Consider the following 25,649-nt stretch of genomic DNA (forward strand, 5'->3'; position numbering starts at 1 on the left):
CACCCGGACCAAATCATCCCCCTGGACCGGATCATCCCCCCCGGACCAGATCATCCCCCCGGACCAGATCATCCCACCCGGACCAGATCATCCCCCCGGACCAGATCATCCCACCCGGACCAGATCATCCCCCCTGGACCGGATCATCCCCCCTGGACCGGATCATCCACCTGGACCGGATCACCCCCCCCGGACCAGATCACCCCCCCGGACCAGATCATCCCCTCTGAACCGGATCACCCCCCCCGGACCGGATCACCCCCCCCGGACCGGATCACCCCCCTTGAACCGGATCACCCCCCCTGGACCGGATCACCCCCCTTGGACCGGATCATCCCCCCTGGACCGGATCATCCCCCCTGGACCAACGATGCAGACCGGACCAGCGGACCGGAGGAGACAGCCTGTCCGGGGCCAGAGGGGGGAGAGCGGCCGGGAGCTCCGGGCTCAGACTGTGGTCGACTCTGTCAGGAGATCTGAGGAGGAGATTTCAAGGTGGGGGCTGAGACTTTACTCTTTAGAGAAATAGGTCTGTTGTTTAGTTTGTTTTCTGGACATGCTTCTCTCGCATCAAGGTTTTTTCTTTTATGTTTATTTGGATGAAATAAATGAACCCAAATTTTTGTTTCTCTCTGTAGGAACTGTATTCTGAATCCTCACTGGATTTCCACTTTTCCTGCAGGTTTAAAGAAATAATCACCATCATGCAACGGAAAGAGAAGCACACAGCAACAGGAGGAGGAGCTGAAGAGGAAGAGAGAGGGAGAAGGAGGGTCAGAAGTAAAGGAGATGTAGGGAAAGGGAGGAGGGCGGCGTCAGAAGGAGGTGATGGGAGTGAGGAGGTGGGAAGGTTGAGGTGGAGAGTTAACCAGCTGGAGAAAGAGAAACTCGATCTGACGTCCGAACACAACAAGGAGGTGAGAAACAAGCCTCAGTAGTCAGATCTCAGTCTGTGGTGTCACAAAGACGTAACCTTACCGCAGCGCTGCACGAACAGAGATACATCTTCTGCCTTTGTCCAGGTGTGCAGGCTGCAGGCGGAGCTGACCCGGCTCCGGTCCTCGGTGGAGCGAGGTGAAGCTCAGAGGGTGGAGCTTCAGTATCAGCTGACTGTGAGCCAGAGAGATGCTGACCGAGTCGCTGAGCTTAGCCGAGACAAACACACACTGACAGGTAAACGAATGAAACACAAACTGCAGGAACTGTAGTCAGTATTTAAAAAATGGTGGCAATAAGAGTGTGTGTGTGTGTTAGAGAGAGCAGCAGAGCTCCAAAAAGCTCTGGACATTACCCGACGGGGCAGGGAGGAGGACCAGCACGCTTCACAGCAAGAGCGCGAGGAGCGTGACAAACTGATCCAGAGTTTGAGTTCAGAAAACCAGCGAATGCACCGACTGCTGCAGGTCAAACAGCGTCCAAGACGAGTTCATTTTTTTTAATCAGGTTCGTGGTGAGAGTTTGTGTCTTCATCCTTCAGGAACAGGAAGAGGCTCTGGAGCAGTTGGAGAGGAGGATGGCAGAGGTACAGAGAGAGAGAGAAAAGGAGGCAGAGGTAAACAGACGACAAGCAGATGAGGTGAAATACCTGAAGGAGAGAGAAGAGAGGGGCAGGAAGGAGAAGGAGGTGAGCAGAGGGAGGGAGGGAAGGGGTTGGAGTAAAAACGTGAAGAGAAACAGATGGAGGGAATATTTCCTGTGTCTGCAGGCCTCAGATCAGAGGGTGAGGTCTCTGGAGTCGAACATCGAGGCCGAGCGAGCAGCTCACCTGCAGTCCAAGTTCAACTGTGAGATCATCCAGGTAACACAAACACACACTTCCTACTGACTAAAGTCAACAAAAGAGACGTGTTTGTCTTTTATTCCTAATACCAAAAACAAAGGAGAGACCTTCCATACTTGTCTGATCATGTTATCTGTCAGCTACGAGTGAGGGACCTCGAGGCGGTGGTGGCAGTGGAGCGGTCCGGCCAGCAGGAGGCGCAGTGCAGCTTGGAGCTGCTGAGGGCTCAGTTCAGAGAGGTCGAGAGAGCTTACACCCTGGAGAGAGAGAGGAGCAGCAGCACTGAACACACTCTGGAGAGGTGAGATCACAACATAAACAACACAACAGCAACAAACAAACAACCCGAAACTTCAGTTTGCGTTCATTGTTACTTTTGTACATTAAACTGTAAAATGTGGACTTTGTGTGTACAGGCTGCAGACAGAATACGAGCAAAGTAAGTCTGAGCTGAGGGTCGCCCTGGAGACTGAGAGGAGGGCGGTGTCTGACCTCTCAGAACGACTGGAGGAAGAACAGAGACGCCACGCCGACACACACTTGCTGCTGGAGCAGGTAACACAAAGCCTCACAAACTCTCACACCCGTTTCTTTGGCCATTTCTATGGAAAATGTGAAATGTATGAAAAAATAAAGAGAAAGACAGGAGAGAAGAGTTTACAGCATAATTTGGTGAATCATTTCTCCGAATTAAAAAATAAACCTGCAGTGTGTTTTGTGTAGTCATTGTGTGTGTACTCTGTGCGTGTGTGTGTTCAGGCAGCTCAGACACAGTGTGACACTGAAGAGGCTCATGGGACGTTTTTGAAAAAGATCAGAGAAACACTCCAACAACACAACAACACAGGTAAACACTCAACACACCTGCTGCCAACAACATCACGTCACAGCAGATTGTTTCTCACTGTGTGTGTCTGCAGAAATTGATACCCCTGCAGGGCATGATGGGAAACAGAGTCCTTATGGTGAAGTCCTGCAGCTGCTGCAGACGGTGCTCAGTAAAAACCAACGGAGACTAGAAGAGACCGAGAAGAAGGTGAACACTCGCTCTCTCTGCTCTGGAGAAGTTTCCCATTCAGTTCATCATCTGGTTTTATCTTCAGGTCCAGGATCTGGTTTCTGCATCAGAGAGGTTACAGGAAGGGAACGAGACCCTCCGACGGCTGACCTCAGACCAGCGCAGCCAGATTGAGGTAAGACCTCTGATCCCAGAAACCAGGTCACAAACAATTTAAGGGATGCTGCTCAGACTGTTTCTCTGCCGCAGGAGTCTCAGCAGGTGGCGGCCAAGCTTGAGCAGGAAGTGACTCGCCTCTGCCAGGAGAACTCTGATTGGTCAACAAGGAGCCACGATCTGCAGGCCGAGCTGGAGAAAGAGAGGGTGGAGAGGGAGAGAGAGAGGGGGGAGAGGGAAATACGAGTCCAGCAGATCGCAGACCACTTCCAGGAAGAGTCGAAGGTGATTCTAGTTTTCTTTCACTTCCTGTCTGGTCTCAGTCTTTTTTCTTTTTATTTTTGCTGCTCACTTGCCTCAAAATCTGTTTTTGTGAAAAACCGACCTCCTCCGAGGGCCCCAGGGGGTCTGCCTCCACTTGATGAGAATCATCAGTTAATACCCTGAGAGGACGCTCTGAATCCGGTGGGGTCCGTCAGAGGCCTCTTTAAGGCTGAAGTCATTGTTATGTTGCAGTGTGCGCGATGAGAGTTTTGTGTTTGTGTAACACAACTGTGCCCGCTACCTGTCACATGACCTCCTGCAACTAGACATCGCTGCCAGCTGCTCTTCATCGCTCCCTCACAGCCTCCTCCTCCTCTCAGTGTGATGTTGTTACGCCGCAGCATGATGTCATTAAGCAGGAAGTATTTAATTACACAGCTGATGATGCACAATAAACTGTGTAAAACAGCGTCTCACTGTGTGTGTGTGTGTGTGTGTGTGTGTTTTAGGCTCGTCTGTCCTTCCTCTATTGTCTGTACCAGCGTCTCCTGGCTGGCTGTGTCCTCCTCAATCAGCCCCACAGCATTGTGGGTAATTTCACCTGGAAGGAGCTGTGTGATGTCATCAACGAGCAGGTGGACGGGGTGACCTCTGACCTCCATAAGGCCAACAAGAAGGTTTCTGTCCTGCATGGTGTCCGGTCCAACTCTGGGCACACCTTTAACTCTGAGACCTTGTTGTTTCCTGGAGGCGGAGCTAACTGCCCCCCTCCCATGTTTTTTTCAGATTACCTACCTGCAGCGTGTGTGTACCAAGAAGAGTGTGTGTGTGCGCGAGCTGCAGCGCAGTCAGGAGTGTGTGTTGTCCCAACTGGAGGAGAGTGTGAGGAGGAGGGAGGCGGAGTGGAGCCGTCGACACACACACACCGTGTCGCAGCTGCAGAAGGAGCTGCAGGTAACACACACTCGACTTTCAGGTGTGCTCACTGATCTGCCGTCCGTCGTCTCGGCCTGCGGCGACAGAGACGCTCGGAGCTGAATCAGCTGCAGCGGCGTGAAGATGAAGGAGGAAGTTGTCAGAGGATTGTCCCTTTAGTCAGCTCCTGTCTTCACTGTAGCTCCAACTCTATCGTCCCCAAGAGGAGAGACTCACTCCTACAGAAGTAAAGTCGGAGTGACGGCACAGAAAAACGTACAGATAGGACATTTACTGAACCGAGTATCTACGGATTATTTCAAGGTCCATATTTTAACTTCTCCAGATCCATTAATGGTTTTAAGAACCAACAACCTTTGACATTTCCTCTCTCAGGCTTCAGAAGAAAGAAGCTGTAGTTGTGACATCACACATTTTAATGCTCAGTTGGCCAGCAAGACTCTCCCTCTCACTTTCTCTCTCTCTCTCTCTCTCAGGTGAGCCGTTCTCAGTGCGACTCTCTCCGTGATCAGGTCTCCTCCCTGACCTCTGACCTCTCCCGGGCCCAGGGCCTCATCTCACAAAGCCGTAAGGAGTCGGGCTCCCTCCTGTCAGCATGTGCTCTGCTGGTCGGGGCGTGGAAACATGACCGCCACCGCCTGCGGTCACTCTGCGAGCAGAAGAACTTCCTTTCCCGACGTCTGGCTGAGCGGGAGCTGCTGGAAGAGGAAGTGAGGAGGCTGGCTGACGCCCTGGGAGGTGAGGAAGAGGAGGAGGAGAGAGGAAGGAGGGCGGCACGGCGGTGGAGGAGGAGTGTTTGTGTGGTGTTGGCGATGAGGAGGTGGTCCACGTTGGCCAAAAACACAACCGTGTTGGTTCGGCTGGAAAGGGGAGGCGGTTTGTCGACTGTGTGTGTCTGTGGAGAGACAACGACAACAACAGGTCAGCTCAGTGTCAGTCAGTCATTTCAGATCAGCGTCGTTTCATCTTGAAGCTTTCGAGGATCCTTCTTGTTTTATTTGTTGTTCAGATAAAGATGATGATGATGATGAAGGTCGTACAGCTGTGTGCGCTCGGTGGCTTCGCTCTAAACGTCTCTGCTCCACCATAACAGCCACGATGGTCGACCTGCAGGGAGCGTTAACACACACTGGTAACACACACACACACACACTCACTCCTGAGGCTCATTGCCTTGAAGTGGACACTGACAGCTGTTTGTGTCTCTTCCTGTCTGTCCAGGCCCCTCCCCTTCAGATGTGATGTCAGCCGCTCGTTCAGGATTTTCCCGCCTACTGGACCTCCTCCTTGACCAATCAGACGAGGCACTCTACAGACTGGATGTGGAAACGCTGAGCGGCCGGCTGAGACTCGGCCTGGACAGACTGACACCTCCACAAGCCAACGTGAAGGTCAGTGAACGCAACACAGACCATCAGGCCTTTTTATACAGCTCAGCGTTCCAGCTGATTTTCTGTTGTGTGTCCACCTGCTGACCTTTGACCTCTGTGTCCTCCCGTTAGGCCCTGGTGTCGACCCTTCAGCAGCAGTTCCTGCTCTTCAGCCAACGGCTGCACTCGGCCGAGGTGGAGAGGCGGAGCCTGAGGCTGGAGGTAGCCAGTCTGAAGAAGGGGTTGGAGAGGGGGGACACCAGCAGGACGGTGAGGACTCAGATAAAGATCACGGTGGCCAAGTGGCTTCCTGATGATCACGAGCTTAAGTGTGTGTGTGTGTGTGTGTGTGTGTGTGTGTGTGTGTGTGTGTGTGTGTGTGTGTGTGCGTGTGTGTGCGCGCGCGTGCGTGTGTGCGTGCAGGTGCCGGTCGGCCGTTTCCACAGTGTGTGTGTGGAGCTCCGTCAGGCTCTGGACAGAGAGCAGGAGGCTCAGACGCTGATCCAGGAACAGAGCAGTCAGCTCCACACACTGCAGCAGCAAGTCAACACACACACCTACGAGCTGACAGACACACAACACACACTGAGCCAGACAACACAGGTACACTGTTACCCTTTAGAGATACTCTTTCTGACTCAGGAAAGACGTTTCCGTCTTCTCCAAAGAAAAGTTCCCCTCATGTGTTTGGGTTGTTTCTATCTGATCAGGAGTCACTAACTGTTCACTCACTCATGAAAAAACATTCACCTCCTCAGGCTCTGACGGAGATCAGGCAGGAAGCCAGTCAGAAAGAGTGCTCGCTGAGGATTCTGGGTAAACACCTGTCAGGTGTTCAAAAGGCGAGGAGGCAGCTGGAGGAGCGGCTGCAGCGAGCGGAGAACGAGCTCAGGGACGCCGCCAGGTAACGCCCTGCGTGTGTCTTTGTCTCCTGTTAACACCACAACACCAAATGTGTATCACTCCGCCGCTGGAAATAATCCCCAAAAGATCCACAGCTTCTTCATGTGATGCTTCTGTTTCAGACGTCGGGATCATGTGATCAGCTGCATGAAGTCGGCAGAGACGAGCTACAAGGAGGTAAACACACACACACACACACACACACACACACACACACACACACACACACACAGTGACATTGTGCTGTGTGGTCCTCAGGTGAGGGAAAGTCTCGTCCAATCAAGAGGCACTCTCTCAGCTCAGCCCCGCCCCATGCTGTTACCCAGGGAACCCCTTGAGCTGAGTGGAGCAGAGAGCATCATGGGAGCTCCAGAGATGGCGGCATGTCAGGTATCTGTCTGATTTTATTCATCCGTCACTTTGCTGTTTCTCTCAGTCTGACCCCCCCCCCCTCCCCCCAGAGCCTTCTCTCTGTCGTCTCTCAGCTCTGTCACACCTGCAGCTCCAGGATTGATTGGCTGGAGCAGGAAGTCTCCGCCCTCTGCAGCGAGCTGCAGGGCGCCTGTCTCCGTGACAACCTGGCCTTGGCCCCTGTGAGTCTTGTCACGCTTTTATTTCACAGTGAATTTAATATTTTTGGCCTCACTTCTATAAAACAGGACAGTCAGTTTCTTCATCAGCTGCTGTTGTTCCAGGTGACCGAGTTTCCTGAAAACTTCCCATTTGCTGGCGAGGAAACACCTTCAGCTGCCCCCGCCCCAGACTCAAACTCCACCCCCTCCCAATCAAACCCCGCCCCCCCAAATCCACAGCCAAAACGAAGGAGAAAAAAACCATGAAGAAGACTGTCGGGAGGAGACAGACTGGAAAACTGAAGGCCACTCCTTCAGTTTGACCCCCCCTTTGGGTTTAGGTCACACTACAGACACTACAACCGACGAAACATAAAAATGTCCAGACAATCAAGACTTTATTCATGAGTTCTCAGATGGGCGTGGTCTGTTTCTGTGGAAGAACTGGTGTGTCTGTGTGTGTGTCTGTGTGTGTGTGTGTGTGTCTGTGTGTGTCTGTGTGTGTGTGTGTAGTTTCATTTGAAGAGAAAAGTTTCCAACCAGAAGAAGAAACAGTCTTCATGCTGATGCAGCATGAAGACTGTGTTTCCTGGTGTGTGGCTTCGGGCTTTGCCTCTGTGGATTCTATTAATGTCTGGGTATAGAAACTATCCTCACGCTCACACACCCTCAGGGTGTGTGTGCGTGTGTGAGATGTCAACAAAGCGACTTAAGCTGCTGTCCCACACACACACACACACACACTCAGTGAGTTGCTGATTCAGCTGAACAGGAATCTTTCTCTGGAGACGTTTGGTCCTCAGATGGTTCGATGTCTCTGATCTTTAGTTTCTATCCAAGCTTCATGTTGGTGTGTTCATGTCTTGTTGTGTTCATGCAGTTTGTGCGTCAGATCAGGAGAACTTTGTCGTCTTTTTGCAGCATCTCAGCTGTGACAGGTTTGACTGCTGCAATTAAAACTCTTCCTCATCTGTTGACTCTCCTGTCATGTGCTTTCAATGGCCTGGCTATCTTAGCTTAGCGTGGCAGAGTCCCCCCCCCCCCCCCGACACCCGAAGACATGACAGGTCCATTCATGGGACGGCGTCCGGCAGTCAGAGTTTGTCCCGCTCTCAAACGACAGATTAAGTTTAATTCCTGGTGAAGCGGCAGCTTCTCTCAAAGAAAAAGATCCAACTTCCTGCTGGAGGTGACATGAGAGCCGTCCGAGGATAAGACACATAATCCAGAGACAAAGAGACGCTGCAGCAGCTGGGAAGCAGCAACAACACAGATACACAAGTGACAGCTGTGTGTAGTTCAATAAGCGCACACAGAAGGTGAGAAGAATTTAATGACACAAACTGTCTCTTCATCTGCTCTTTATGTTTTTAAACACATTTCTTCCTCTGTTGATTTAGATTTCATATCATAGATGAAGACCACGTGATGGGCCAGTGAACCTTTAGGTGAGTTTATTTTAGAGCTTTTCATCTGATTGGTTCATATTAACGTGTTAATCCGGCTGTTTTCTGATCCGAAGCTTCATGTTTGTTGGAAAAGAACAAAAGAAGGAAACACGAGTACAAAAAGAATAAAAAAGTGTCCGTGTCCTGTTTTTGTTTCCCTTATGAATATTCACCAACGTTTTATTTCAAAAACTCCACGTTTCATCTCAGCCAGTCGTTGTTCATCCCTGCCTGCTGTCCTAGTTGTACCTGCGACAACACACACATTTAAACACACACTTAAAACACACACAGCTCCCAACAGTGACGGCTTCGGTGCCAAGTTGGACTCACAACAAAGAGAAACCATCGCACACTCGGTTGGTGTAATGACACAGATATAACGGAGGGAGGGCCCTCACCCAGGCGCTCAGAGGGGCAGGATAAGGGACGGGAGATGGGGGAGGAGATGGTGGGGGGGGGGCACAGTCAGGAAGTGAAACCATATGTGAGGGGACACAGACACACACAGCTTCAAAATGTCCCACTAAACACATAATGTTCACCACACACAGACTTAGGCATCATGTAAAATTCACCTCCTGATCCTCTGAAGCCGACGATTGTGGTGACAAATGACAGAAAAGAGCCGAGGGGGGGCAACTAGAAGGTAGAAGGAGGGGGGCATTTTCCTATAGACTTCAATACTGACTGACCTCTGTTTACAGCCAGTGGACTCCAGGACCAGGTTTAGTGACGGTCTAATGTTTACGGTCCACCATCCCACAATTCACAGCAGGGGGGTCAGAACAAAAGAGGTGACCTCAGGGGGGGGTCAGGACCTGTCCAGGTAACCTGGGGGGGGGGGGGGGGCTTCAGGACCCGGTCCAGTCCAGGTGTGTAAAGAGGTTTTGCTTTTTGTCTCTGAGATCTAATTGGTGGCTGCTTCTGTTAGACAGAGCTGAAATAACCTGAAAAGTTTCTGACATTGTTGATTTGAGACGCACACAGACGCACACAGACACACACAGACACACACAGACACACACAGACACACTCAGTGAAGGTAGGGCTGTTGGACAGACTGTGTGTCTGCTGGGAGCTGGTGGACCTCTTTCCTGTTTTGATGTCGTACTAATTAGAATATCAGACGTTAACGCTCAGAGTGTGTTTGTGTGTCTTTGTGTGTCTTTGTGTGATCAACGCTGCTCCTTCCTTGACACACTTACAGACCAGAACCTCTCAGAGGGGTCGTGTTTGAAACTGCAGCAGTACCACCACCTCTCTGTCATGGTTTTGTGTTCTTTGTTTGGTCTTCTCTGAACTTGGCGAATCAGGTCAGACTGTTTGTTTTGTACTAAAACAACTGACCGCTGACCGGTAACCATGGTAACCAGGTAACCAAAGCTGCTGGCTTCACCTGTCCGTCACAGTTGTCGGGGCTCTTCCTCCAGTTTTCTTCTGTTTTCGGCGCTGCGATGTGAAAAGTTGCTGAAGGCGTTTTGGACGTGAAATGAATTTAACCTTGTGTTGTTGTTGTGTGTGTCAGGTGCCCTACTGTCACCCTGATTCAATCTGACCCTCGGGGGGGAACCGTCCTCCCAGAGGGAAGCTGTTTCCCAGGGGACACAGAGGCTGCCGGACACACCAAGGACAGATGTCTTCTTTATTCTCCTTCAGTTTATTTACATTTAATGAGTGTTGAGATTTTTCCTTCTAAAATTATTTATCATATCGTTATGACGTATATTTTTTCTCCAACTCAAATGTTTTATAAATATTAGAATAATGATATCAGGTCCGATGTTTCTGAAAAAGCACTCCACTACTTTTCAGACAAACTACATTTTAGAGACTTCATCAGGTTTTTACACAACTTTTACATCTCATGTATTTTTACTCTGGTTCTTTTTAATGAACGTCTGTAATGAGCCTGTAAGTCCTGGTCCTGATCCTGGTCCTGGTCCAGGTCCTGGTCCAGGTCCTGATCCAGGTCCTGATCCAGGTCCTGGTCCTGGTCCTGGCCCTGATCCAGGTCCTGATCCAGGTCCAGGTCCAAGTCCTGGTCCTGGTCCAGGTCCAGGTCCAGGTCCTGGTCCTGGTCCTGGCCCTGATCCAGGTCCTGATCCAGGTCCAGGTCCAAGTCCTGGTCCTGGTCCAGGTCCAGGTCCAGGTCCTGGTCCAGGCTTGTGACTTCAGATTTCCTTCCTGACTCAGAATCAGATGATGTGACTCTTTAAAAGTGTTTTCATTGTGTTTTTGTCTTTTTGCTTGGTTGGAGTTTCTTTCCTAACGTGAATTGAAGTACTTTTAATCAGATTAATCAGGTGCTGGTGCTGATCTGATCTGCTCCCTGATGTTTTTACACCATCACCATCATCTTCAGCTGGACTGGAGACAAAAGGATGATGAAGATGAGGGAGGCAACAAGCTGAATTTACGCGTTCGCCCTCCTCCAATCACATTTATTCAGAGAGAGGGAGGAGTCAGAGGTCTACAAAAAAAAAAAACAAAATCCTGCATATATACAGTGAAGACATGAGACGGAGAGAAAGTGGAGATTTAAGGAGGAAAAGTGAATTTACGAAGAAACGTTTGGGAAGAAAAAAGCAAAAATACTAAAGTAGAGGATGAAAATCCAACAAAAAAAGAAAATCAGTAAATGAAGATTTCGAAAAAGTAGAAAAGCTGCTGAATTAACAACAATCAGGTGAGTTTGTCTTTTTTATATTAATCGCATTAGAATATGAATGTCCAGATTCAGGTGGAACATGAAGTAGAAAATCTTATTTTGATGGAAGAGCACAACTCTTTCTCTTCAGTTCTTATATTGTTTGTATTTATCATTATTAATAATAATCACACTATCAGAATGTAATTAATGCTCCAGAGGAAGCACAATATGTAAGAATACAAAAGAATTCAATCTGAATTTAATAGAAAACATTTTAGATGTTTGAAAAAAAAAGATGCCTGAGTCTCAGATAATTAAAAACAGTTTCATTTCAAAGATTCAGATGAATTTAACATTATCGAATAAAACGTCCAATCAGAGGCAGCTGCAGTCCAATCCGGCCAATCAGGCGGCTGAGCGATGAGGATGACACCGGACACCGAGGAGGTACACACTGTGTGTGTCTGTTTCAGTGTGTATCTTACATTCACAACTAAAATGACTGAGGGGAGTTTGGTTGTGTTGTTGTGTTTGTCAGTCCATCAGGTGCACAGTGTCCAGCTGCAGTTGTGTGTGTTTCAAACCTGGAAGTCCAAAACTGCGTTCATGTGACCGCTGTGGACACAGCTGGGTGTCGCACGGTGAGACGCAAAGACAGTCCCCACAGTTACACACTTTGTGCGTTAGAGGACAAACATTCTAACTGGACATTTCAGAAATAAACCACAAACTTGTTGTTCTATTGACTCTGATCGGTTTGACAGTCAGACATTTGTCGCACAAACACCCTGCAGATGTGTGCAGTTGCTACGGTGACAAGAGGACAGGTGTCGCTGTCATCGCATCACCGAGAACATCTGGAGAGAGCATCTGCACACACGCTCCTGTCTCGCTCCTCATTTCACGTTAACGTGAACGTACGGAGTCAGCAGCGTTTTTCTTTCTTTGTCTCTCCAGCTCTGGAGAAGCTTCAGGCCCAGCCGTCGTCCCACGGTGGCCCGGTGGAGGTGGCCCTGCCTGGGCTGGTGTTCGACTTGAGCTCCCTGGTTCTGTACGGAGCTCAGGCCATCCCCGTCCGTCTGAAGATCCTGTTGGACCGACTCTACAGCGTCCTGAGCACAGAGCAGGTCAGCTGCTTTTTGGAGAAGAACGTAGTGCTTTTAATGTGGAACACTTATTTATGGTTGTGTCCGTCAGGTCGGCCACATTCTGCACACTCTGGGCTGGACGCTAGGAGATTATGTTCGAGGGTACATGCTGCAGGTGAGCACTCCGTCTTATTTAGAAAATCAGGCTTGTTTGAAATAAACCTTGCAGTTGCTGATTCTTTCTTTCACGTCTTTCCAGTTTCCTGGAGGGAAAGTGTTGGACCGCTGGACGATGGTGACTCCTGAAGAGGAGCTCCTGATCCTCAAACAGTTCCTTCGTTTTGGAGAAACGCGGCCCATCGTCGAGCTGATGACGCTTCAGTGTTTGGCGGCAGTCAGTTACCTCTCTGATCCGGAGCTGAAGCTGAAGAGCTTCAACACGTTCAGTGAGCACAACAGAGGGACGGCCAGGAAATCAACGGCAGACTCGTGTTTGGTGACGGGCAGCTGGTGTTTTGAGAAGGGTGGTCTGCCTGCCCCCAACGACGCCATCCACCATTTTGAAAACTTCCCGGGTGGACTGTCTTTGCTTCTGCCTTTCCATTTTCCAAATTCTGCCTTCCAATGTTTGGTTTCTCCCACAAAGGTAATAAATTCAACTGTATTTAGTGTGTTTCAGTCTGCAGACTGGATTCCTTCTGACCAGGATCTTCTTCCTCCACCAAGCTGACGCGCTGCCTCCCGAAGCCCAAACTGACTGACGGAGGAAGAGGAGGCCAAGAGATCGATCCAGACTTGCAGCAATCCAAAGTCGAACCGGCTTTAAAAATCAAAGTGGACCCCGACAGGCTGAACCCGAGCCGGCCGCTGTGGCATCTGAACGCTCCAGAGCACAGAAACCAGGATCTGGATCCTCACAGCGGTCTGGCCAGACCTGACGATGCCTCTTCGTTTGTCCCGATGTCTTCCTCTCTACGTCCCTCACTTTCCTGCTCGTCTCCTCCAAAGATTTACCAGAAGGTGCAAAGCTCCTCTCCCTCCTTCCCTCTTCTCCCTTCCTTCTCCTCCTCCTTCCTCTGTCCGCTTCCTGCCCCCTCCTTCTCTTCCTCCCTCCACCCTCTTCCATCCTCCTCCTCCTCCCTCCGTCTCCTCCCATCTTCACCCTGTTCCCTTCCTTCATCTTCTCCCTCTGGAGGTCGGAAAGGACGAGTCTGCTGTGGCGTTTGTGGAAAAAGCTTCTACGACAAAGGTAAGAATGAGATCTGATTTTCTGTCTTGGACCTCAAGACATCACAGGTTCTGTTAGAAATTCCACATGATCCAGTTCGAGGTCTGCTCCTGACTGTAGATCTGAGTCCGTCAGAGGTTTGAGTTCCTGAAGTGTGTCATCTGCTCTTCGGTTTTTTGTGTTTCTGCAGGAACACTGAAGATCCACTACAATGCCGTCCACCTGAAGATCAAACATCGCTGCACGGTGGAGGGTTGCACGATGGTCTTCAGCTCCCTGCGCAGCCGAAACCGTCACAGCGCCAACCCGAACCCACGGCTACACACCGGAGCCAGCAGAGACGCACAAACCCACAGAAACACACACTCTGAAACACACAAAAAGGAAAAAGAAATCAACACCACTCTTTGGCAGCAGGATGAAGATGTACACACATTTAACCTGAGACGTGAGCTGAACAGCCAACAGCACCGATCCCCCCCTCCGTCTCCTCAAACCACCAACCAGAGTGACTCCCCAGCTCCTCCTCCCTCCACTGCCCCCCCGACAGAACAGACTAACCAGCTACACACCAGCCAGACTGGCCACGCCCCCTTCGCCACCACACACTGCAACAACCAGCTTGAAGGACACCAAACCAGTCAGAGGCCACAGTGGGACTCAGATGACCCCGTCCCCAAAAAGAAGCCCAGGAAATCGAGCACGCCGGTGAAAATAGAGCGAGAACTTGAAGGGAGGAGGATCAGTGAGGAAGATGAGTGATGAAGATCTTCCTGCTGTCTGCCGTGCTAATATTCAGCTGACAGCAGTTCTGCACATCTTCACCTGATTTCATTTAAGTTTTTATGTGATGCTCCAATAAACATTAGAATTGAATCAGTTTTTTAAAAGAAAATGTTTTTGATTCACAAATGTGTTTTTTTGCTTGTCTGTCTGTCTGTTTTATATAATGAATGAACAAAGACAACAAACTTCAGCCAGTTCGGTTTGGACAATTTTGCACAAACCCAAACAGGAAAAAGGTTTGGGGGGGGGGGGCTCTGCTCTTCTTCTACCCGGACGACATTAGTGCCACACCCAAGTAGGAGAAATTGGAGAAAGAAAAACCACAAAAAAGACACAACATACGTCGATGGTGTGTTCTTCTCCGGTTTTGTTTTGTTCATCAGCCACAGCATGTGGAATGCTAAAAACCGACCGCGACCGGAGATGAATGTAGAGAACTCATTCATAAAACGAACGATCGCTTCCGGACACTTTGTCGCCGTTAATTACGTCATAGCTGTCGCGCAATCAAAACGTAAAAAGTGTTCTGTTTATCTGCATTTTGTTTCAGGCTTTTGATCATCTTACACTGAACTGCAGTTTTTATTCTCATATTTGGTCTTTTGCTGTATTTTTATTCTCTTGGCTCTTCGGTAACAGTTTTTAATTGTATTTGAACGTTACTTGAATGTCTGATTATTGTTTTGCATTCATGTAAACAGGACGTTTAACTGCCTTGTTATTAGAAGTGCCATAAAATAAATTAAGAAATAAACTTTCCAAATGATTCGGACGCTTACAAAACGACGGTCCCCCCGTAGAGTGCACTAGTTAGGGCGGAGGGAGCGGCGTCAGGAGGCCGCCATGTTGCTGCGTAGTGACGTAACACGTGACGTCCCCACTCCCAGGGAACATTACAAAGCCATGTGGCTTCCTTTGGGAGGAGAGGCGGCAGTGAGCAGGCAGGACTTTTTGTGAGTGCACTACAAAACATTCGGACACAGACACGATGTCCACAGCAGAAGTCCTCCGGAGTTTTGTCACCGACAGACTCGCCGCCGCCTCCCGGGAGATCTTAGCGGCCGTGGACAGAATCGTAGCCGGATATGAGGAGGAGGCTTCGGGCTTCAGGCAGGAGATCGACCGGCAGAGGAGACAGCTGGAGCTGCTGCAGCCCCGAGTCCTGATCCACAAAACGGGTAAGTTTACGGTGTAAAGTTCAGCTCCAGAGTCAGAAAGCAGCTCAGAAAGGTGGCTGATTATTGGATTGTTTCCTCCAGATGTTCAGCACCTGATGGTTAAAGAAGAAGTTTCTCCGGATCCGGAGGATTCAGAGAGCCCACTCCTGAAACAGGAACAGGAGGACCAGGTACCAGGACCGGAGGAGACCAGGAACCCTCTGAGACCGCTTCAGGTGAAGAGTGAGGACAAAGAGACAAAGCTTCAGGAGACCTTCGGAGCAGAAGATGAAGACGACGACTGTGGAGGATCTGAACCGGCCCGGAGCTGCGATCCACAGAGTCCTCTTCATCCAGATCCAGATGAAGAGGACTCTGACCCCTCTGACACTGAAGTCAGTGACAATGACTGCAATGAAACCGCAGTGGCCGAGTTAGATGTGATCATAGATGAAGCTGGTGAGAAAGATAGAAGATCTGACAGCAACGAAAAACACATCAGCTGTCCTGAGTGCGGGAAAATATTAAAAAAAAGGTCGTATCTGAAGAGACACATGAAGACCCACACAGGAGAGAAACAGCACGGTTGTGATGTTTGTGGGAAAAGATTTTTGCGGAAGGAGACTCTTAATGTTCACATGGTAGTCCACACAGGAGAGAAACCATTCAGTTGTGATGTTTGTGAGAAAAGATACAAACAACATTGGAACTTAACAGTACACAAAAGAGTTCACACAGGAGAAAAACCGTTTAACTGCAGTTTGTGTGAAAAAGCGTTTAAGCGACGAGGAGATCTTAAAATGCACATGGTAGTCCACACAAGAGAGAGACAGTTCGGTTGTGATACTTGTGGGAAAAGATTTCTGCGACGAGGGGATCTCAGGTTTCACATGTTAAGACATTCAGGAGAGAGACCATTTGGCTGCTCGTTCTGTGGCAAAAGATTTCAGAGACGGGATAATCTTAAATCACACATGAGACTCCACGCAGGAGAGAAACCATTAGGAAGAAGACCAAAGTGACTGAAGGAACTTGGCTGGTTGACCAAAAGTAAATTCCAACATGTTTGGTCATTTCTGAACTGTTGCTCTGTTGTTTTTGAATATTTGGTGGTCTGCCTTGAATTGTTCCTGTGATTCATTATGAAATATTAGAACAGGTGACTTTGTGTGTTTAATCTGTGAAAGGATTCTGACTCCAGGTAGGAGGAGGAAGATGGTGAAGACTGAAGGAAAGAGGAGCTGCTCAGGTTTATAGTAAAATCCATGTTTGTGATACAGACCGACAGGAAACGGCTCTGATTGGTCTCATTGGAATAATAAAAGTCCCATCATGTTCTGGATGATTTTATTTCTCTGTTCATTTGTGGATCGATCCGTAAAAGCACGAAGCAGGAAGAACATTTCTCACAGCTCTCTGTTTCCACTCGGGCAACATTAAGGACGCACCCGAACCGGAAACGGCCGGAGCTGCTCCGCACAAACGGGACTGACGGTCTTTTGTCCCTCAGCTGAAAAGTGAAGGAGCTAAAATGTCCACAGCAGAAGTCCTCCGGAGTTTTGTCACCGACAGACTCGCCGCCGCCTCCCGGGAGATCTTAGCGGCCGTGGACAGAATCGTAGCCGGATATGAGGAGGAAGCTTCGGGCTTCAGGCAGGAGATCGACCGGCAGAGGAGACAGCTGGAGCTGCTGCAGCCCCGAGTCCTGATCCACAAAACGGGTAAGTTTACGGTGTAAAGTTCAGCTCCAGAGTCAGAAGGCAGCTCAGAAAGGTGGCTGATTATTGGATTGTTTCCTCCAGATGTTCAGCACCTGATGGTTAAAGAAGAAGTTTCTCCGGATCCGGAGGATTCAGAGAGCCCACTCCTGAAACAGGAACAGGAGGACCAGGTACCAGGACCGGAGGAGACCAGGAACCCTCTGAGACCGCTTCAGGTGAAGAGTGAGGACAAAGAGACAAAGCTTCAGGAGACCTTCGGAGCAGAAGATGAAGACGACGACTGTGGAGGATCTGAACCGGCCCGGAGCTGCGATCCACAGAGTCCTCTTCATCCAGATCCAGATGAAGAGGACTCTGACCCCTCTGACACTGAAGTCAGTGACAATGACTGCAATGAAACCGGAGTGGCCGAGTTAGATGTGATCATAGATGAAGCTGGTGAGAAAGATAGAAGATCTGACAGCAACGAAAAACACATCAGCTGTCCTGAGTGCGGGAAAATATTTAAAAAAAAGTTGGATCTGAAGAGACACATGAAGAACCACACAGGAGAGAGAAAGCACGGCTGTGATGTTTGTGGGAAAAGATACAAGCAACAATGGCATTTAACGGCACACATGAGAGTTCACACAGGAGAGAAACCGTTTAACTGCAGTTTGTGTGAAAAATCATTTAAGCAAAAGGGGGAACTTAACATGCACATGGTAGTCCACACAAGAGAGCGGCTGTTCGGTTGTGATACTTGTGGAGAAAGATTTCTGCGACGAGCGAATCTGAAGATTCACATGATAACGCACTCAGGAGAGAGACCGTTCGGCTGCTCGTTTTGTGGCAAAAGGTTTAAGCGAGGGGATTATCTTAAAGGACACATGAGACTCCACACAGGAGAGAAACCCTTCAGCTGTGATGTGTGTGGCAACACATTTACACTAAAGAGAAACCTTAAAATGCACATGAAACTCCACACCGGAGAGAGACCCTTCAGCTGTGATGTTTGTGGGAAAACATTTAAGATAAAGAGAAACCTTAAATTGCACATGAGAGTCCACACAGGAGAGAAACCATTTGGTTGTGACATCTGTGGGAAAAGATTTTACAAACGAGTGAGTCTCACGGGACACATGAAGGTCCACGCAGAAGAGAAACCATTAGGTTGGGACGCCTGTGAGGAAAAAGACCAAAGTGACTGAGGGAACTTGGCTGGTTGACCAAAAGTAAACTCCAACATGTTTGGTCATTTCTGAACTGTTGCTCTGTTGTTTTTGAATATTTGGTGGTCTGCGTTGAATTGTTCCTGTGATTCATTATAAAATATTAGAACAGGTGACTTTGTGTGTGTTTAATCTGTGAAAGGATTCTGACTCCAGGTAGGAGGAGGAAGATGGTGAAGACTGAAGGAAAGAGGAGCTGCTCAGGTTTATAGTAAAATCCATGTTTGTGATACAGACCGACAGGAAACGGCTCTGATTGGTCTCATTGGAATAATAAAAGTCCCATCATGTTCTGGATGATTTTATTTCTCTGTTCATTTGTGGATCGATCCGTAAAAGCACGAAGCAGGAAGAACATTTCTCACAGCTCTTTGTTTCCACTCGGGCAACATTAAGGACGCACCCGAACCGGAAACGGCCGGAGCTGCTCCGCACAAACGGGACTGACGGTCTTTTGTCCCTCAGCTGAAAAGTGAAGGAGCTAAAATGTCCACAGCAGAAGTCCTCCGGAGTTTTGTCACCGACAGACTCGCCGCCGCCTCCCGGGAGATCTTAGCGGCCGTGGACAGAATCGTAGCCGGATATGAGGAGGAGGCTTCGGGCTTCAGGCAGGAGATCGACCGGCAGAGGAGCCAGCTGGAGCTGCTGCAGAGCCGAACCACGAACCTCAAACCGGGTCAGCCGAACATCAGATCCATGCAGTCCGGAGAGAAGAGGCCGATATCTTCTGATTTAACGCTTTATTCAGAGCCAACTTAATCCGATTTTCTGGTTTCTGATTCTTTTTTTTAAGTCGAATCCAAATTTAGAGTCAAATCTTTGAGGTCAAGTTTCATTGGAAGGTTGAATTAAATATTCCAGCGAGGAAATCAGGAATTTGGTAGAATTCAGTCGTTTAAAATTTTCAGTTTAGTTTATCTTGAATTAAAGAATGAAAACATCATTCTCTGCCTTTTATTCAGGTGTGAAGCGAAGAAGGAGCGCCGGCCATGTCGACGAAGAGGAGCATGAAGAGAACCTGGAGAACCTGGAGAACCTGCAGGGTCCGACACACAGGAGCTCCACCAGGTTCCTGTTATCGTTCCATTCAGTTTACTTTACTGTGTGAAGCTGGCAGCTGCTGTCGATCTGAGACTCGATCTCTTTCCTCCAGACGTCAGTTCGAGCAGAAGAAGAACAGCAGAGCTCAGATCAGTGAGACTCAGAACCACATGGACCTCAGGATCCGCATCCTGGAGGACCCGCAGACAGAAGTTCTTTCGAAGAACGGTGAGTTTACAGACTAAATTCACAGAAGTTAAAATGGATCTACAGAGTGTAATGAATGTTACTGCAAAGACAAAGGAAATCAGATCGTATCTGGTCTCTCGTCTGTCCTTTGTCAGTTCTGAAGAAATGTCCGTTGCTGAAGCGGAAGTGTCCCCGAGACCTGCAGGAGGCAGATTTCTTGGACCTGCTGAGGTCGACGTCCCCTCGACTGGCCGGAGACAAACCGTTCGACATTTTAACGTCCAACAAGAGACTGAAGCTGAAGACTGTGACTCCGGAGGAAATCTGCAGACAGCTCGGCTGTGCAGGATGGACGACCTCGACTCTCTTCATCAGACTAAAGGTTTGTTTGTCACATTCGGAGGTTCATTTGGACACAAAGCAGCAAACTGGACTCACACCTGTTTGTTTCAGGCTCAGAAGGAACCTGAAGACCAGATCCATCATCCATCCACCACGAGGAGCAGCAGAACTGAAGACGCTCTGTCTGCTGCTGCGCTGGCGTCTGTTCAAACAAGGTAATTCACCACAAACGTCTCTGAGCTCTGCAGTCATCAGTCTCCTCATAATCAGCTGACTCTGTTCTCTGGAATCCTGATAAAAGAAAAATTCCTCTCATGTGTTTGGGTCGTTCTGATCTGGAACATGCAGGACTGATCCAGAGGCCGACAGCTCGACACAAACGTGTCTCGAGTTTCAGGAGGAAAAGAGCAATCAAAGTGCTAAAGATCAGCTGATGGAGGAGGAGCCACTTCCTGTGGACAGTTAAACGAGTCACTTATGATCCCCATTCATTCTTCTCTTGGTTTCCCATAGCAACGTGGTTCAGGAGGGCGGTGGAGGCGGAGCCGACAATCTGTCCAGCTGCTCAACGTCACAGCGACAGAACACGGAGACCGAGGAAGCCGATGATGAAGAAGGCTGGAGAATGAAAGCAGGCGGAGCTTCTGCAGCTGAAAGTAAAGGAGATGATGACGACGACGACGACGACGATGACGATGATGATGATGAAGAAAGAGAAGAGGCAAACGACAGCGATGACAATTGGAAACCAGACGAGTGCAACGAGGAGCTGAGAGGAAGTGACTCAGAACTGACATGGAACCAAAACGCTGCAGAGACGAAGACTGAAAACAAAGATGCTGCTCTCTCCTGCAAAGTCTGCAGAGCTCTGCACCAATCAGAGGTCGCCTTGGTGAAGCACGCCTGGACTCACCTGGACGGTCCACAAAGTCTCTGTGGAGTCTGTGGAGAGCGTCCAGACTCGCTGGAGGTCCTGAAGGACCACCTTCAGACTCGGCACCGAACTGAAGGAGAGTCTTTCCTCAGTGAGCACGTGGCCGCCCACTCAGAGGGGAAACCGTACACATGTCCCGTTTGCTGCGCTTCGTTTGTGTCACTGTCGTCCCTGGAGAATCATCAGAAACTGCACGAGGACGGCGAGCGGCTGAAGGACGAGCTGAAAGCTCACCGCAGGACTCACAGCAAAAAGGGCTCACACCTCTGCGGCGTGTGCGGGAAGTCCCTGAGCGACTACAGGTCTTTGTCCCGCCACAAGATGATCCACTCTGGAGAGAGACCTCACAGCTGTCAGGTTTGTGGGCGGAGCTTCAAACTTCCAGGGACTCTGAGACAGCACGAGAAGATTCACACGGACAGAGAGAGATCATACCTCTGCGACGTCTGCTGCAAAATGTTTCTGACCAGCAAACAGCTCCAGATTCACATGAGGACGCACACCAACGAGAAACCGTACCACTGCGGTGAATGCGGTAAGGGCTTCACCACCAAGGGGCCCTTGACCATTCACATGCGAGTCCACACTGGAGAGACCCCGTACCGCTGCCCCCACTGTGGCTGGTCCTTCAAACGGAAGATTAACCTGGACAACCACGTCACAGTCCATTCGGGCGCCAAACCGTTTATCTGCGGGATTTGTGGGAAGGCCTGCGCTCGCAAAACGTACCTGACTGTTCACATGAGGACCCACAATGGAGAGAGACCATACAAGTGCACAGTGTGTGACAAAGCTTTTACTCAGAGCCACTGCCTGAAGACGCACATGAGGAGCCACACGGCGGCAAAAAGCCACTCCGGGACAAACCTTTAGCTGACACTTTGTGTCTTTGAGGGTCTTCCTCTAATTGAATAAAACTGAATGACGGCGCTAATAAAACCTTGGACGCTGTTTGCTGGCAGATATTTAAGGAAAGAACACATTGGCACACAGAAAATGTATCTTTATTTTGCAATTTGAGCGGAAATAACTGAAAAACAACATTCACAGCAAAACAAATATTTTTATTTGTAAAAGTTTAACATTTAAGGGTCTGAGAAGAAAATCAACCAAAGTTTAAAGAAACCGCCGCTCCGATCAGTTTCTCATCCTGATTGTTGTTCTCGTTGACAACACTGTAGTTTTCCCGCCCTGAGCAGATACAGCAGAGGCAGAATCACACTGCTGGGAAAATAGAACCAAAAGGTCGACAACAGCATCACACAAAGATCACTGGGGGTCAGCGTTACTGAATCCTCCACCACGTTGAAGAGCAGATTCCCCCCACACCTGAACAGCAGCACCCCCATCAGAGCACTGATGGTGTGGAAAGCCCTCTGCTTTGACTGGCAGACCCGCTCCTGGGCCCCGCCCACCTCCCCTGGACCTGGACGCTTCAGAGCCCGGAGAACAGAAATGTTGCAGAAAGAGATGATGACTAAGAAGGAAACGATAAGGAGGAAATACAACACGGTTTTGGTCTCAGGCGTGGCCACGTAAAGAACAGAAAACCAGCCGAAACACAGCAGCCAGATGGAGCCGATGCTGAAGTTTCTGATCTTCACCGCACTCGTCTGTCTCAGCTGCCGGTAGCTGAGAGGGTGAACTACAGCGAAGTATCGCTCAACGCAGTTCAGGACGTGAAACAGGGCCTCTCCGAGCGACGCCACGGACCAAACCTGGAGCCCCACCCAGGTCAGAACGCTCAGGTTGTAGTAGCTGCTAGCAAAGAAGATGATGAACCCCAAGAATTCATTGGCCTGCATGATGACGGAGTGATAGATGAAGAGGACGGAGTGACTCGTGGCGGCCGGCCTGGGAGCGTAGAGCTGCTTCTTCCACTGCTGGTATCCAAGGAAGAGGACGTGGATCAGGAGCGGGAAGAGGAGGAGGTTGATCACGAAGATGGCAGAGAAGACGAAGAGGCCTTTTTCAGACCTGAAGCACAGACCTGAGGAAGGAGCGAGGAGGAGGGAGGAGTTCGAGGAGGACACGTCGTCAAACCAAAAGGATCCGGGCAACATTTTTACATCCACGAGGACCTGAAAGAACAAAACACAGAAATCAAACTCCTGTTCATTATTTCAGGGCCTTCAACATCCAGAGTGACGATCATTTCACGGATAAAGTGGTTAAATGTCCAAAGTACAGATGATGAACCGTATCGGTAAAATTCAGAGCAGAGAGTAATAAATCTTCAAACATTAAACTCGTTGATTTCAAAGGTCACCGGTGAGAGCACCACGGGACATTTTCTTAAGTGTTACTCTTTTACACTAAATTAACAGGCAAATTCATAATGTTCGCTTCAGCTGCATCTATTTGAATATTCTGGCAGTTAGAGGTGCACAATCCTCAACTGCTAAACAATAAAATAACTCTGAGTCATGAAATCCATTGATTCATTTTAGTGCCAACAATATAACAATCTTTAAAAAAAATATATATTTTTTTTGTCCTGTGTGAGATTTTTCATCATTACTGAGCAGAACTCCTGATCAGATAAAGACAGAAACGACCCGAACAGAAGGAAACATTCAGAGTCTGAACTGAGTCTGAATCTGAGGAAAGCTTTTAAAAATAACCTGCCGGCTGCATCAGATGATTTAAAACATGATTTTGCTTCTGAAGCAGCAGTCAGACTCATTGTTGTCCACATGTGCTGCCTTCAGTGGACTTAAACTATAAAAACATAACAAATCCACAGATGACTCATGAAAACAGCATCTGTAGAGACATTTTTAAAGTTTCTATAAATAAAACAACAAAACGTCAGCAGAATTATGAGACATTTTATCTCATGTCTATAAAATAAAAAAAAAATATCGTTAAAACATACTTTAATAGCTTAACCTTTAATATTATCATTGAAATAAACATTTAAAACACACCTGTAGGTTTGAGCGTCCTCTTCAATCTACAGAATCACCGAGTGCTGCACATCAACATCATTACTGATGCATGTGTGTTATTTATGTGTAAGTGAAGAACGAGCCTCGCTGTGATTTGCATGTTGGATGGAAAAATTGATGCCGAGTTCATGAAACTTTTTATGGTAAATTTCAGAAGGCAAATCTCCCCGAGGTCAGCTGACTGAAGCCACAGTCGTTACTGACATTCATCTTCTTGGAAAAACATCATTAAGAAAATCTTCCTGTTGTCCTTTAAAACCTTTAATGTTGTATGCAAAATGTCCGACGCACACGCAAACATGCAGATAAATCTGGAGGGTTAAACATTCAGACATTCAGTCAGCCATTCTGGAGACGCAGATGAAGGATGATCAGGATCAGACGCTGCTGACGAGGTGGGTGCAGCTTTATCATCCTTTAAATGAGTTTCTTTACAGCAACAATGTGAAACTTTAACAACAGTCTCTGATTTTAGGGGTTAATAGTTCCCGTTTGAGAACGCTCTAAAAATAAATGTGTGATTTATTATATGATCCAAATTTATCATCACAAACAAACAATGTGAGGTGAAAGTGTTTGACTCGTGGTTTTATTGACTTTAGGTTTGTTTCACGTCGACCATAAAAACCTGCCAAGTTAGATCCAGTTTCTGGGCTTGTTTGTTTATTTACACCAAACAGATCAGACCCGCCTCCAGTTCTCCATTCATTCATATAATTGGACTGTTTAATGTGTTCGTCCATCAGACTCTGGATCCAGTGAGAAGTAGGACCATCTTCCCATAGACTTCAGCTCTGTGAATCTCTGTCACATTCTGTGTTTTCCCTCCGCAGCTCCTCTTCCTTTTCAGTCGCCGTTAAAAAAAGATGTCGGCTAACTTCAGCACCCACCACGAGAGCTGCTTCACCAAGACGACCTCCATAAACATGTTAACGGGCCTCCTCGTGGCTCACCTCCTCCTCCTCCCGCTCCTCATCCTCGTCCTGTGGGTGGCCTACCAGCGGTGGAGGAAGCACCGCTCCGTTTCCAGGGCGATGAGGATCTGCCACTCGGACGCGCTCACCTATAACATGGTTCTGCTGGAGCTGATCAGTTTCTCCGGGTTTTGCCTCCTGTTCTTTGGCTCCCGTTGGCGTCAGTACGCCATGATGAGGGTGGGGTTGTTCATCTTCTCCATGATGTCACCTGGAAAGAGCCTGTTTCACCTCTTCACCTGTCTGGAGCGATACCTGGCCGTCGTTCACCCCGTCACCTACCTGGACCTGAGACAGACGGCGGTGATCCAGATCAGAAACATCACCATCGTTTGTGTTTGGTTGGTCTGCTTTGGGATTGTGACTGTAATGAGGACCCTCATCAGCAGCTTAACCGTATTCGCCAACATCTTCTTCTTGTCCTTCTCTGCCATCGCAGTGTCCGTCAGCAGCCTCTCTGTTTTCTGCGTCCTGACCCGTCCAGGCCCGGGGAACCGGGTGAAGGTGGACCGGATCAGGCAGAGAGCTTTGAACAACATGTTGGTTCTGACGGGGACTCTGCTGTTGAAGTTCTTGAGCAACCTGATAGGCACCGTGTTAACGGATTTATCCCTGGAGCTCGACATCGATCGTTGTCTAGCTTGGATGTTGGCCGTCTGGTTCGGGCTGCCGGGCAGCGTGGTGTTACCGCTGCTGTTCCTGCACCGAGCAGGAAAACTACCAGGCTGCAGGAAAAAGTCCCGTTAGAGCATCCGTCTGGTGTTCCTTTCTTTCACCTCACACATCAAAAAGCTGAATGAAATGTTTGCTGAGATGAAAACGAGTGTCGTAGAAACCTCAGCTGAACAGAAACTTCTGATTTGTGCGACCTGTGGATGGAAACAAACATTTATTTTACGCTGCAGAAAGTCAGCTCGGTGACTTTCG

At 48.9% G+C, this 25,649-nt stretch overlaps 5 protein-coding genes across 5 annotated transcripts; all 5 read left to right on the forward strand.

Annotated features, from left to right (window-relative positions):
• Window positions 1–318: 318 nt before the first annotated feature.
• On the forward strand, window positions 319–7,954 carry ccdc171 (coiled-coil domain containing 171). Its single transcript, XM_029526101.1, is given in 24 exon segments — window positions 319–495; window positions 683–917; window positions 1,023–1,403; window positions 1,478–1,624; window positions 1,706–1,798; window positions 1,921–2,081; window positions 2,197–2,335; window positions 2,540–2,627; window positions 2,701–2,816; window positions 2,884–2,973; window positions 3,048–3,239; window positions 3,728–3,895; window positions 4,005–4,172; window positions 4,631–5,075; window positions 5,164–5,286; window positions 5,376–5,545; window positions 5,657–5,794; window positions 5,855–5,857; window positions 5,948–6,127; window positions 6,283–6,428; window positions 6,550–6,604; window positions 6,686–6,817; window positions 6,889–7,020; window positions 7,123–7,954. Coding segments are annotated over 24 exon segments (3,771 nt in total). The 5' UTR covers window positions 319–370; the 3' UTR covers window positions 7,267–7,954.
• A 3,033-nt stretch (window positions 7,955–10,987) lies between these two features.
• LOC115059239 (zinc finger protein basonuclin-2) lies at window positions 10,988–14,178 on the forward strand. The gene is made up of 8 exons (XM_029526890.1): window positions 10,988–11,136; window positions 11,480–11,547; window positions 11,639–11,741; window positions 12,058–12,227; window positions 12,298–12,363; window positions 12,448–12,834; window positions 12,915–13,437; window positions 13,607–14,178. Exons 2-8 carry the CDS (start codon window positions 11,521–11,523, stop codon window positions 14,176–14,178), a joined length of 1,848 nt encoding a protein of 615 aa, XP_029382750.1. The 5' UTR covers window positions 10,988–11,136; window positions 11,480–11,520.
• A 1,150-nt stretch (window positions 14,179–15,328) lies between these two features.
• LOC115058653 (gastrula zinc finger protein XlCGF7.1-like) lies at window positions 15,329–16,972 on the forward strand. The gene is made up of 2 exons (XM_029526087.1): window positions 15,329–15,380; window positions 15,462–16,972. The coding sequence occupies exon 2, from the start codon at window positions 15,476–15,478 to the stop codon at window positions 16,379–16,381; it is 906 nt and encodes a 301-aa protein (XP_029381947.1). The 5' UTR covers window positions 15,329–15,380; window positions 15,462–15,475; the 3' UTR covers window positions 16,382–16,972.
• A 56-nt stretch (window positions 16,973–17,028) lies between these two features.
• Window positions 17,029–18,300, forward strand: LOC115058642 (gastrula zinc finger protein XlCGF8.2DB-like). Its single transcript, XM_029526076.1, has 2 exons — window positions 17,029–17,080; window positions 17,162–18,300. The coding sequence occupies exon 2, from the start codon at window positions 17,176–17,178 to the stop codon at window positions 18,268–18,270; it is 1,095 nt and encodes a 364-aa protein (XP_029381936.1). The 5' UTR covers window positions 17,029–17,080; window positions 17,162–17,175; the 3' UTR covers window positions 18,271–18,300.
• Window positions 18,301–18,652: 352 nt separating this feature from the next.
• On the forward strand, window positions 18,653–25,509 carry LOC115058626 (zinc finger protein 135-like). Its single transcript, XM_029526054.1, has 7 exons — window positions 18,653–18,967; window positions 19,254–19,359; window positions 19,445–19,560; window positions 19,677–19,903; window positions 19,975–20,078; window positions 20,377–24,143; window positions 24,582–25,509. The coding sequence occupies exons 1-6, from the start codon at window positions 18,778–18,780 to the stop codon at window positions 21,668–21,670; spliced, it is 2,037 nt and encodes a 678-aa protein (XP_029381914.1). The 5' UTR covers window positions 18,653–18,777; the 3' UTR covers window positions 21,671–24,143; window positions 24,582–25,509.
• Window positions 25,510–25,649: the final 140 nt, after the last annotated feature.

The sequence above is a fragment of the Echeneis naucrates genome, chromosome 18 (assembly GCF_900963305.1).
Source record: "Echeneis naucrates chromosome 18, fEcheNa1.1, whole genome shotgun sequence".
Taxonomy (NCBI): domain Eukaryota; kingdom Metazoa; phylum Chordata; class Actinopteri; order Carangiformes; family Echeneidae; genus Echeneis; species Echeneis naucrates.